The 12787-nt window shown below is 44.4% G+C and overlaps 1 protein-coding gene across 2 annotated transcripts in view; it reads right to left on the reverse strand.

The window, feature by feature from the left end:
- Positions 1-202: 202 nt before the first annotated feature.
- Positions 203-12787, reverse strand: part of PMP22 (peripheral myelin protein 22) — a 31381-nt gene continuing 18796 nt past the window's right edge. For both annotated transcript variants that reach the window (XM_080994122.1, XM_080994123.1), the window contains exons 4-5: positions 8152-8292; positions 203-1943 (exon numbers count right to left, since the gene is read on the reverse strand). In XM_080994122.1, coding sequence (XP_080850248.1) covers positions 1777-1943; positions 8152-8292 — 308 coding nt within the window. In that variant the 3' untranslated portion in view covers positions 203-1776. The remainder of the gene's footprint in view (positions 1944-8151; positions 8293-12787) is intronic.

Consider the following 12787-nt stretch of genomic DNA (forward strand, 5'->3'; position numbering starts at 1 on the left):
AAATGGTGGTAACCAACAGGTGCCTTCAGATTTTGCTAGATGCCCATTTTCATCATTCCTGATGATTGACCTTGGGATTTCTAGGCCATCGTTTGGAGGGTGCCACATCGGCTACCCCTGTCTTAAATAAATACATCATCTTATTGTTCTAACCACATATACTTGCGTCCTCCCCAAAGATATACAACCAAAGGCCAAAGCATGTGAGTTATTCTGACTTTTATTTTGTTGCTTCTTAGTCCACACAAGTTGGTATAAAATCAGAAAAGCAAAGCAAAATAATCATATAATAATGTCTGGAGTCTTAGCATCAAAAGGCACCGCTTACACATCTACACACGGCTGCCAATACAGTTCATTGCCAGACACACTTTGGGGGGGGGTACGACACAGAAAAGGGTTACAGAGGAGGTGGAAGGAGGGAGGGATCCTCAAGGGGCTAGAAGGTTCACTTACTTCCCTCCCGACCATGAAGTAAAAGGAGTGGGGGAGAGAAATACCTTGGTTATAAATGCTTTATTAAAAAATAATAATAGTAATAATAATGATAGCAACTTTCCTAAGTCCAAAAGCAGTTACAGGCTGTATATATTACACAAGAATTATTTATCATTCCTATTCCTTGGTTTATCTCAAAATCGTTATCTGACTTTCCAGTGAGTAAGGTTAAATGGCTTAGCGATATAAGGAATGGTAAATAGATAGCACCATTTCACAGATTTGGTATTCAATTTTGTAAAAGGGGTTATGGAGAGGGGTGGAGTGGGGGTCTGGGACTTAGAAGGGTTCCTTGCTTTCCCCTACTTTAGCTTATTCTTTTTGCCTAGTGTCCCACAACGGGCAAGGTTGGGGGCGACACACCTGTGGCTAGTTACAAACCAACATGACGGACTTCTTTTTCGTCCCATGTCTCCCTCCAATGTTTCTTCTTCTTAGCATCGGTGCTCATCTTGGCCATCTCAAAGTATGGAGAAATGGACCTGATTTAACATATGGAAAGGAGCACTAGCTCTAGAGACCTCCTTTTCCAAGAGGGATTTATGAAGGACTGGCGACATTTCTGTGCTCCCAGGAGCTCCAGTTGTCATATGAAGATGGGGAAGGTGGTGATATTATGCAGCTTCTGGTTGCATTGGTGGGACTATACTTCACATACGACACCACATCATGACTAGCATCTTAAGGGGTTCCAAAGCTGGGCTCACCCAGCCATGCCTTCCTCATCATTGACATTCCCCTCCCCTCCCTGCCCTCTACGTGGCCATTGCAACCCATCTTTTAGTTAATGTGAGCATATGAGGGGCATAAGCAAACATCAGTGCAGTGGGCGGCATATCACACCTATCTGAGGGCCAAGTTGATGGCCCTCGACTTGTCATGTGGCTTGGGGATTGGAAGTGGAGAGCCATGGAGGAGGGATCCATTTGCTTCCACAGCAAGAGGGGAGGGGGAACGGCACTCTGATTATGCTGTTAGGAGTTAAAGAGTCCTTAGGCACTTTCTTTAGGCTTTAAACATGGCGGCAGGTCAAACAAACAAAAGCAAACAGTACTATGTACATATATGTAAAAAGTGTTATAAATAGGTTTTTTTAAAACCATAGATACTATATACATCTTTAATGAACACAGTAACCCTTCTTTCAGTTTGGTTTTGTTTTTTTCCTTGTTGATATTGTTTTGGTTAACTTCCTTTTTATTTGTTTGTTTCCATTTCCTAACTCATCAAGGCCCCCTTGTCCTGAGTGCTGTAGTCTCAGCGGCCGCCCTCGACACATCATTCGCGCTTCCTCAGGATGACGTAGATCACCCCACTAATGACGGCCAGCGGGAAGGCCACCCAGGCCAGGATGTATGAGAAGCCAAAGGAGATGCTGTCTACAGGGGGATGCCAATCTGTATGTCTCGCTGTGAAGATGGTGGCCCCAGACATCACGCATAGACCTGCGAAAGAGAAGTCAGCAAAGAGTGTAAGCAAGCCAATCCAGGTCCAACATGGAAGATCAAGCTTTGATGTGTCTGTTATAATGAACATCTCTCCTTCCCCACCTAACTCCTTCTGGACTTCCCTACCACAATATTTAACAAGAGCCATCAGCTTGGGGGCCTTTAAACAAATTCATGGAGGACAAGGCTCTCAATGTCTGCTTGCCACAGACCTTGACAAGATACGCCTCCGAATGCCAGTGGCTGGGGAAAGAGCTGTTGTGCTCATACCCTGCTTAGGAGCACCTCAAGATGTTACTGTGAGAATAGGATACCAGACTAGGCAGGCCTTTGGCCCAATCCGGCAAGGTTCCTCTTATGTCAAGAAATTTCAGGCTGCAAGCAGGTGTGAGCAGCCGTTTTGCCCCCAAGGGCAACTGGGCGAGTGCTTGAGCATGTGCGCATGAGTACACATGCTCTTCTGGCTTTCAACGTATTTCCCTGTTGAGGAAGAGAAACCCAATAGGGAAAGAAACTTTGAAAGCAGGATCACACAGGTATCTGCCAAGAAGAGCCTCACTTTCAAAGGTTCTGAAAACTCCAAGGCATCACTATCTTTTGCAATTTTGTATTCTTCAGTATAAGGACCTTAGTTTTGTTTGTTTTTAATCAGCTTTGAGAAGAGAATTAAATTCATGCAGGATCAGCCTATCCTTCTATCTCCAGAAACAAGACATCTTGAATTTACTGTGGCATACAGTACTTAAGTTTTCCTATTACACTGAGCTAGTAACTGCCACCTTAAAAGTTCCTCTTAACTGAAAAAAAAATGGCCACCAATCCTCTTTTTTGAGCTGGGAGGAGTCTGCAATGCCCAGTCAAGGAAACTGGATCAGCCCTCTCTTCCTACGAAGGACTGCTCCATTGCATTTCAACAGGTACGCTGGTCTGGCTGAGGCCCTACTCTATAATGTACTAGGGAATGATTAATCCTGCCTTGCTGCTAATGATTAAAGCAGAAGTTTGTCTTCTTTTTTTCCACTCTGCTGCCTCCAATGCCCTAAGCCCCTGTGATCAAAGCGTGAGCAGGTCAAACCAGGCCCCCTTCCTGCCCTAATGCCTCTAAGTTCAGCATCTTTGTATTGCCACCTCAGCAATACCAGCTCTAGAACTATTTCCTCCCTCCTCCTGAAAAGCTCAGCACCAGCGACTGCCAGGATTACACAATGGCTCTTCTATTCAGTGCCCAGAACAAGGCCTTTTCATTGATCCCAGCAATTCCACAACCTGCTCAATGTGCCACCAGAGTAGTCTCTGTTCCAAAGCCCTGTGACCTCAGGACCACCTACACCTAACCACAGTGATATTTGAGCTGTTCTTTCCCTCCACACTGCCCCCTTTGTTTGCACAAAAGTGCAGGAGTGGGAATGTGTTGAATTCAGAAGCTGCTGATGTAGCTCCCATTCTCTGGGCCATCGAGAGGACACCCACAGCCACAGCCACCAGCCCATGGACTGGGAGCGTAAGCAATTGTCTCTCACTTTGGGTGGGATGGGGTGGAAAAAAAGAGCAGAGCAGTCATGCCACAAATCACCTACTGGCACTAGACAAGACAGTGTGGATTGTGCATGGGAAGAGCTGGGAAGGAGGAGGAGGAGGAGGAGGAGATGGTGGTGATTTTGTTTCTGCTTGAAGTAACCAAATTTTTTCACTGGACCTCCAACAAGTGTGGAGGGTGGGTGGAGAGAGAAGGCACTTAAAGGGCTAGGGAATTAATACAAATGTCTTCTGTTCCCATCTTGCAAAAGAAAATGGAAAGTCCGTTCCTAGAGACAGTATCTGATGCAATCTCCATGGGAGAACACCCACCGGTGGAGCAAAGGCCACCGGGTTCATCTCTGAACCAGAATAGAGTTGAAATTCCAGTGCTCATTTGCATCTCTAGCAAAAGGAGGGCACACACAGAAGAAATTGGAAGCACTATCCTATAGGATAGGAGAGGAAGATGGCACCAGTCAATTGATTTGGGCCTAACATAAAATTTAGCCATCCCAAATAATTCCCCCGCCTTCCAACTTTGAGCATTGGAAGAAACTTCAAAGCAACATATTTGAGCCACTGGAAACACCAGGATAAGTTTTGTATGGCTGAAACCTGGTGCTATGGAACGTTTGCATTCAAAGTCTAGAACTGGGAACCCAAACACTAGTGTTATTTTGAAAGTCAGTATCTGCATGCGCACAAATTGATCTTGTAATCTGATCTGCTTCTGCATGTCTCTGCAGAAAGAAAAAAAACCCTTCAGATTTGATAGATTCATAACATGCTGTATTCAAATGCTGATGGCATCAATCGGTCATTATAAAAGTAAAAAAAAAAATCTGCATGAAAGTTGCTGAATTTGACATGATAAACCTATTATGAAAGCATATGCTCAAAACTCAGATTTTGTTTTCTAGTTACAATACTGTGTAACCATCATGTACTCTGAGACTGAGTTCAGTTTTAATTGCATTTCCTGGATAGTTCACTTGGTTAGAGCATGGTGTTTATAATGCCAAGGTTGCAAGTTTGATCAGCTGCATTTTCCTGCATTGCAGGCGGGTGGGCTAGATGAACCTCAGGGTCCCTCTCGCTGAAAGACCCACACAAAGAACAGAAGTACACCTAATATTACCCCAGACAGTTCCCTGTGATCAGCACCCTGCTCCTTCCAAAGATGCTGGAAAGTTACACATTAAAACCAGGCATATTTAAACTGCAGTTTATAAGCAGCACAGGGCTGAGTCACAGGAAGGAAGGTTGCCTTGGGGGCAAGATCATCTGCAAAGAAAGTGATTGACGGCTTGGAAAATGCTTTCTCATGGACTGGAGAGCAGGGCCAGCTTCCAAATGCTCCACCCAACAGAAACAGAGGTTCCAATTGCTCACACTGAATTGGCTGGAGAAAACCAGAAAAAACACGAACAGGAGCTATCTTTATGCTGGCTGCTGAGGCTCCTAAATCTTCACAGCTACCAGCAACGGTATATACAAGGTATGGATTAATGTCCATAAAGCCCCAGGAATGTTATGAGGAAATGCAACCCTGACTTTGAAAAAGCAAACCTTTTTGGAGGAATGCAAATTAATCTGAGCACAAGCCAAAACAGCTCCCACTCTGGAGGCTCTTAAACAGACTCTCTCTCTCTCTCTCTCTCTCTCTCTCTCTCTCTCTCTTTAGGAGCCAGGGTGTGGAATGCTCACCCAATGCTAGGCTGAAGTGCAGTGAGATGAGGGACAGGAGAAGAAGCTGCCGACACAAGAACTATTCAGAAGCACACAGCAGCTCCCTTTCAAGCCTGGCGCTACAGCAGTCAGAACTGTGGACTGAGTGGGTGAATGGCGGTTGATGGTACTTCGGCCCTGGGAAAGTGGCTGGCAAGTGTGCCACAAAACAAGTCCAAGAGATGGTGCCATTGCAGAAGGCAGTACATAAGGCAGTCCTGATTATCTTAGGACAGTGATGGCCAGACTTGGCCCTCCAGCTGTTTGGGGACTATTGAAGAGCATTCTTCTCTTCAAGGATCTGTGCCGGCTGGGATTGTGATGAAACATCATCTATGTGTTGCTTCAGGTTTTCAATCTCTAAATGATACCTCTTCAGAAGGGCACCCTCATTCATAACTTCATTTATTAGGGGGTGATTTTTCATATTTTTTGCTGTACTCGCAAACTGGAGGGTTCTAAGAGTTTCTTCGACGGATGTCAGAGTGACTGTGCCGATTTCTACCAAGTGATTTATGGAGAATCCATGTCAACGTACTGTCTCTGTAGTTAATGTTGTTAGAGGTTTTTTTCCCCTCTGGTGGCAGATGACAGAAACTACGACACCACGAGACAGGTGTAAAACAAATCAAGTAAAGGTTTTATTACAAAAACAACAAACAACAAAGCTTGTGGGTGTTTTCTCCCTGCAGGCAAAGTTCAAAGTGCAACTTTTCCTCCTTTTGTAGTCATGACCAGCTGTACTCAATCTGCCCAGAGCTCACAGAAACAGTTCTTAAAGGTACAAACATCTTTACTGTTTCTTTGCAGAATGGTTCCCAACAAATGTAGGCTCCAGTCTGATCTTCACAAAGTTTATTGATAACTTGGCTCAAGATGGAGAAGCTCTGGTTTACAGGTGAAACTCAAAAATTAGAATATCGTGAAAAAGTTCATTTATTTCAGTAATTCAGCTTAAAAGGTGAAACTAATATGTGAGATAGACTCGTGACATGCAAAGTGAGATATGTCAAGCATTTATTTGTTATAATTGTGATATTATGGCATATATAGCTGATGAAAACCCCAAATTAACAATCTCAGAAAATTAGAATATTAAATGAAATCAGCAAAACAAGGATTGCAAATAGAGCAATATTGGACCTCTGAGAAGTAGAAGCATGCATACGTACTCAGTACTTGGTTTGGGGCCCCTTTGCATCAATTACTGCTTCAGTGCGGCGTGGCATGGATGCTATCAGCCTATGGCACCGCTGAGATATTATGGAAGACCAAGATGCTTCAATAGCGGTCTTCAGCTCTTCTGCATTGCTCAGTCTCATGTCTCTCATCTTTCTCTTGGCAATGCCCCATAGATTCTCTATGGGGTTCAGGTCAGGTGAGTTTGCTGGCCAATCAAGCACAGTAATCCCATGGGATTGAACCAGGTTTTGGTACTTTTGGCAGTGTGGGCAGGTGCCAAGTCCTGCTGGAAAATGAAGCCAGCCTCCCCATAAAGCTTGTCTGCGGAAGGAAGGATGAAGTGCTCCAAAATCTCTTGGTAGACAGCTGCATTGACCCTGGACTTAATGAAGCACAGTGGACCAACACCAGCTGATGACATGGCTCCCCAAATCAACATAGACTGTGGAAACTTCACACTGGACTTCAAGCATCTGGCATTTTGTGCCTTCCCATTCTTCCTCCAGACTCTGGATCCTTGGTTTCCAAATGAGATGCAAAAGTTGCTCTCATCAGAAAAGAGGCTTGGGACCACTACACAACAGACCAGTTCTTTTTTTCTTTAGCCCAGGTAAGACACTTCTGACCTTGTTTCTTGTTCAGGAGTGGCTTGACAAGAGGAATACGACATTTGAAGCCCATCTCCAGGATCCGTCTGTGTGTGGTGGCTCTTGATGCACTAACTCCAGCCTCAGTCCACTCCTTGTGAAAGTCCCCAACATGTTTGAATGGTCATTTCCTGACAATCCTCTCCAGGCTGTGGTCATCCTGGCTGCTTGTGCACCTTTGTGTTCCACACTTTCCCCTTCCGCATAACTTTCCATTAATGTGCTTCAATACAGCACTTTGGGAACATCCAACTTCTTCTGTAATTACCTTTTGAGGCTTTTCCCTCCTTATGGAGGGTCTCAATGATGGCTTTCTGCACAACTGTCAGGTCAGCAGCCTTCCCCATGATTGTGCTTCCTACTGAACCAGACTGAGAGACCATTTAAAGGCTCGGGAACCCATTGCAGGTGTTATGGATTGAATAGCTACTGCACCTTTTCACAATATTCTAATTTTCTGAGATTGTTTTTTCCAGACAATGTTCCCTTTCTCAGCAAGGTCTGCATTCTCTCTGGCAGGGAGCAGGTGCACCAACATGCAGACAGTTACAGCACCTTCCTCACACCATGCATAATGTTGTTCAATACAACCAGAGAATTCTTGTTGCTTACAATAGTAACCGGCCTTTTTCAATAGTAAGCATAATTATTAATCCTTCCAGTAGCACCTTTAAGAAGTGTGCTTGCACACGAAAGCTCATACCAAGAACTAACTTAGTTGGTCTTAAAGGTGCTACTGGAAGGATTTTTTTTATTTTGACTATGGCAGACCAACACGGCTACCTATCTGTAACTGGAACCATAATTATTAAATTATTAATAATTTAAATTATTAAAATTTAATTGCTAAATGTGCTGTGCTGTCATCTAAATGATTTTTAAAAAATATTAAATATCCTATATTCTTTTAAGTTGTCTTGCCCTTTCTTTCTTTAGAATGTTGTGTAAGAAATTTAAGAATAATCCTACATACATGCAGAGCACATGACAGGTTAGAAAAAATCATGTTCTGCATCTTAACTTTGCTATTCTGGAGTCTCCCTTGCTTTCCATCATCAACCAATGCTCCATCTTGGACAATTTCCCGTGGCAATGTTCCAGGATATGCAATTCCACTCCCCTTTACTTACCAGCAAGGATCTGGAAAATGCCAGTAAGGTAGAACCGTCCGCCCTTAGTGAGAGTGAAGAGCTGGCAGAAGAACAGGAACAAAGACAATACGCTGAAGATGATGGAAAGGATCATCAGAGCTTGGACACCCTGCAGCCATTCTGTAAAAAAAATGAAGACACACACAAAAAACCATTAGAGCAATACAGACCAGAGGTAGAGGTTATACAAATTTATCTGTGCAAGGGCAGAAAATTCCCTTCTCTGGCTGCTGAATATGAGATAGCAAAGCAGTAAAAAAAAAAAAGATCCAGTGATTCTCTTTGTATGAAAGCTACAGTACAAATCTATTGACTATCATAAACATATATATCAATCGTAGCCAACATGGTGCCTCCAGAGACTGTTGGACTACAGCTCCTCAAATCCCTCACCATTGGCCATGTTGGATAGGGATAATGGGAGTCCAAAAAACATTTAGAGGGCATCAGGATAGTTACCCCTGCTATGTGTTAATAGAAGTCAAGCACTTTCAGACTCAGCTGTTGGGGCACATGTTTCTTCCTGGGAAGGTAACCAAGCAGTTCCAGAATTAAGGCACCAATAGAGTCTCTTGCAAATCTCATTCAAGCATACAAGGAGAAAATTCAAGGGTGTTTTATAAGTGCTGCTTCTGGGGTGAGCAGGAACTGAGCAATTTTTCTGGCCATTTGTGCCATCTCCAACCAAATCTTCAGTGCTTTTTATCCAATTTCCAGAGGGTAAACACAGAAAGTACGACAAGGAGACCACAACTTACTCACTGGCTCACAAATCTCCCAAAACCTAATAATGAAGCAGCTGTTCATAGCCCCCTTTCTATCATTTCCAGAGCTAGCTTGCCTGCAGCTCTTGATATTTTACCTATTTGACGAGGTTCCTGGCTGAGTCAAACAGAACTACTTGACACGATTGCCCTTTTGGGATGCAAAGCAGGGCCAGCTAGAGAGAGCTAGAGGACCAGATTCAGCCTGCAGTCCGGAGGTTCCCCACCTCAATTTTGTTACATTCCACAGTCATTTGCTAGGCACTATGCCCATGACCGACGCAGGTGTCGCTGTGGGTTAAACCACAGAGCCTAGGACTTGCTGATCAGAAGGTCGGCGGTTCGAATCCCCACGACGGGGTGAGCTCCCGTTGCTCGGTCCCTGCTCCTGCCAACCTAGTAGTTCGAAAGCACGTCAAAGTGCAAGTAGATAAATGGGTATCACCCTGGTGGGAAGGTAAGCGACGTTTCCGTGCGCTGCTTTAGTTTGCCAGACGCGGCTTAGTCATGCTGGCCACATGACCCGGAAGCTGTACGCCGGCTCCCTCGGCCAATAAAGCGAGATGAGCGCCGCAACCCCAGAGTCGGTCACGACTGGACCTAATGGTCAGGGGTCCCTTTACCTTTACCTTTATGCCCATGACCCAGATTGCTAATCACAGCACTTCATCTGAATGACTTGCAGTTGCTGGGAGAAGAATTGCAGTTTCCAAACCACTGATCTTATCAGTGGCTTGAGGAACTGAACACTTGCAATTTCTCCATGGCAGCAGTGCTTGCAGCAATACACTGGCAAGAGGGTTTAGAGAAGCAGCTGTGCAATCTCCAGAGGGGATAAAACAGCAGCTATTTAGACATGGCTGCTGCTTCGACCGGGGCAGTGGCGTAGCGTGGGTTGTCAGCACCCGGGGCAAGGCAAGTAATTTGCGCCCCCTAACCCGTGGATTTGCGCCCCCTAACCCCCAGATGTTGCGCCCGGTGCGGCCGGCCCCCCCTGCACCCCCCACGCTACGCCACTGGACCGGGGTGCTAAGAAAGCTGCAAAAGTCTGAAATAACCAAGCATCGTTAAGTGACAGTCCTGTCCCCATTTGGAACCTTAGGCGAGGCACTTGCAGCCCAGCTGTCAAAAGTCAGGAGACTTACAACATGAGCTCAGTCAAAAGGCCATCCTTGATGTCTGAGTCAGAGCTGAACTATTTGCATGCCTTGTGGGTGGGTAAGTGTCCTTGCAAAACAAACACTACAATGAGCACTCCTAATACCACAACAGCGCACTGCTTCACCCCAGGAACCTTTAAGTTTCTCTATAACACAGTTTACTCCTGCAGGCATAAAAGGGAGACGGCAGGGTTGGCTTAACCAAGTGGAACAGCTCCACCTATTTATAGCCCCCAGAAAGTTAGCAGACCAAGCAAAAAGATTGCTCAACTTGCACATGCAACAGACGGCCTTTCAATGACTAGGGCTCTTACTATTGCTGTTATGTCTAGGAGGCATAGAAACCTGCAAACTGGTGGTCTGGCTATTCTAAGACAGGCTCTGAGAATTTCATCAGAGCCCTAGCTTTGCATATTTTGGAAGCAAGAGGGGCTTCAATGGAGCATCCTTTAGATGAGAGGCTTGTGTGTTGTCAAGTCTGTACCATCTGCTGTTTCTGTTTATGGTACCCAGGTCCTCTCTGCCTTAGAAGAGTTCCATCTTGACCCACAATGTATCCCATCTTCCTTAGGAAAACATGAAAGATTTGGGCATTGGGAATCTGGGTACATATTTTATCTAATATTGCCATAGTTCTTTTGAAATTACAGCTTTTAAAAGAGGTTTTGGCCATAGCACTTGATTTCTTAAGCAGAAATTTACGATATCCTGATTATTCCCATGCAAACACAATATTACCTTTAGTTTTAATTTACTGTAATCATCTCTCTCTTCCAGCCCCCATTTCAGCTACAACATAAGCTTCTGCAAACAGAAGTCCTGAATATCCCCAAAGCTCAGGTTTTTTAAATTCTTTTCAATAAATGCATTGTTTAGTAAGAAGGAACACAGTAATATTTACTCAGTATATTTAGGCCATAATCCCAAGAGCATTTACTTGGAGGCAAATTCCAGTGTTTCAGCATTGAAACTTTTGTATGTTTTCAAGAAAGCTTGTAATTTTTTCTTGATTTTACTGTTTTATTATTTGGGAACTGCTTTGAGGGTTTTTGTTTTTTTACAATCAAGCAGTGTATACATTTTATGAAATAAATCCATAAATATTTCCATTTCACCACTAGAGATACTGCTGTGGAAAGAAGTTAGCCGACAGCTCAGAAGACAGACTTCAGTTAGGTAGCAGTGGGAAAAGTAGGGCTTGTACTACTAGGTAAGTCCAGATAAAAATGGTGAGTATTGGGCATTCACTGTTCTTGGTGAGTCACTAACGTTCCCATCCTATGCACTTATTCGGTTTCAATGAGTCTTATTTCCAACCTAAGTGTGCTTAGGATTTTGCCCCAATCATTTTAGATATTTTACAGACGCAAGGGCCAGCTGTCATTCCAGTATCCCAAATAAATCTCAACTCCCACACGTACATCCTGCTCCCTTAGAACTTTGTCTGGAGTCATTCATCCAAGCAGACTGTCTATCACAGGAGAACGGCCCACACCAAAATTAATGGAAGCCAATTCAAACACTACCCGAGGACAAATATAATTCGCTCTTCCAACAATACCCCCTTTTCAAAAAATGTGTACAAACCACAGGGATATTTCCTATGAGTTTTTTCACATATGATAGTATATCTGAGGCTTCTCTTGAAGCTATTTCACCATAAAATAGAGGATAGAAATATATGAAGTAGTTTCATACTGAGCAAGCACATTGGTCCATTAAGCTCAGCTTTGTCTAGACTTAGTGTCAGTGGCTTCCAAGGACTGAACCTGGGACCTTCAGCATGCAAGGCATGTGATCTACCACTGAGCTGCATCCCTTCTCCCAAAAGATGTGGCACAACGCTACCTCTGATGGAATCCCAAGTCTTCCCACGTGCTCCCTATTTATTGAACAGGAGCAGTCACTCTGCTGCTATTGCACAGCCAAATGCTGGCGGGTGGGTGCCTCTGCTGGTGAAAGAGAAGTTTCCAGAAGGGATTGTGACTCGCTTCATGCACACCAGCGTAGAAGCCACTTTGCCATGATGTGATGGGGCAGGGGGACTGTGAGAGAATGATGCAACAGGATGGGTGGAGTGGATTGTGTGGAGCTTTCCTACAACTTTGATGCCTGAAGGCGGGGTACCCATTTTATGAGAAAGTCCTACATTATCTGCCCCACCCACAAGTTGCAACTGAACCCCACAGCAGTCACGGGGAGAGCTTTTACTCTTCACACACAGACACACACACACACATCCTTTGAATAAAACTATCCGAGAGGAAGATAACATTTTGGAGATCATTTAGGTGGTCTAATGAGAAACCCACATGAAGGGTTTCGAATGCTTATTACTTTATTTCTTTTAGATTAAAAAGAAAGAAAAAGGAGGAGGAATAAGAATGATATGCACTGTGCAGGTTCTTTCAAGCCCTTTATCACTGTAGCTGCTTTCAAGAATGTAGCCCCAGGCAGATAAGAGCTATTACAAGTGTCACTAGTGTAAGCAACTAATAAATAAAAGCAGCCGTCTCCAGAATGCAGGCTCTCAGAGGAAGAGAGCTGCAGTTGGAGGACTTTACAAGTGGCCCAGTTCATTTACTGACACGGTGTGATTATTTCCCCCCAGGCACCAAGGGTCAAACACAGAGCAGAGCAGCAGCAATAGCCTAGTGGGAGCCAGTGTGGTGTAGTGGTTAGAGCAGGGGT

Source organism: Podarcis pityusensis (assembly GCF_964106645.2).
Source record: "Podarcis pityusensis genome assembly, chromosome: 2".
In the NCBI taxonomy this organism is placed as follows: Eukaryota; Metazoa; Chordata; class Lepidosauria; order Squamata; family Lacertidae; genus Podarcis; species Podarcis pityusensis.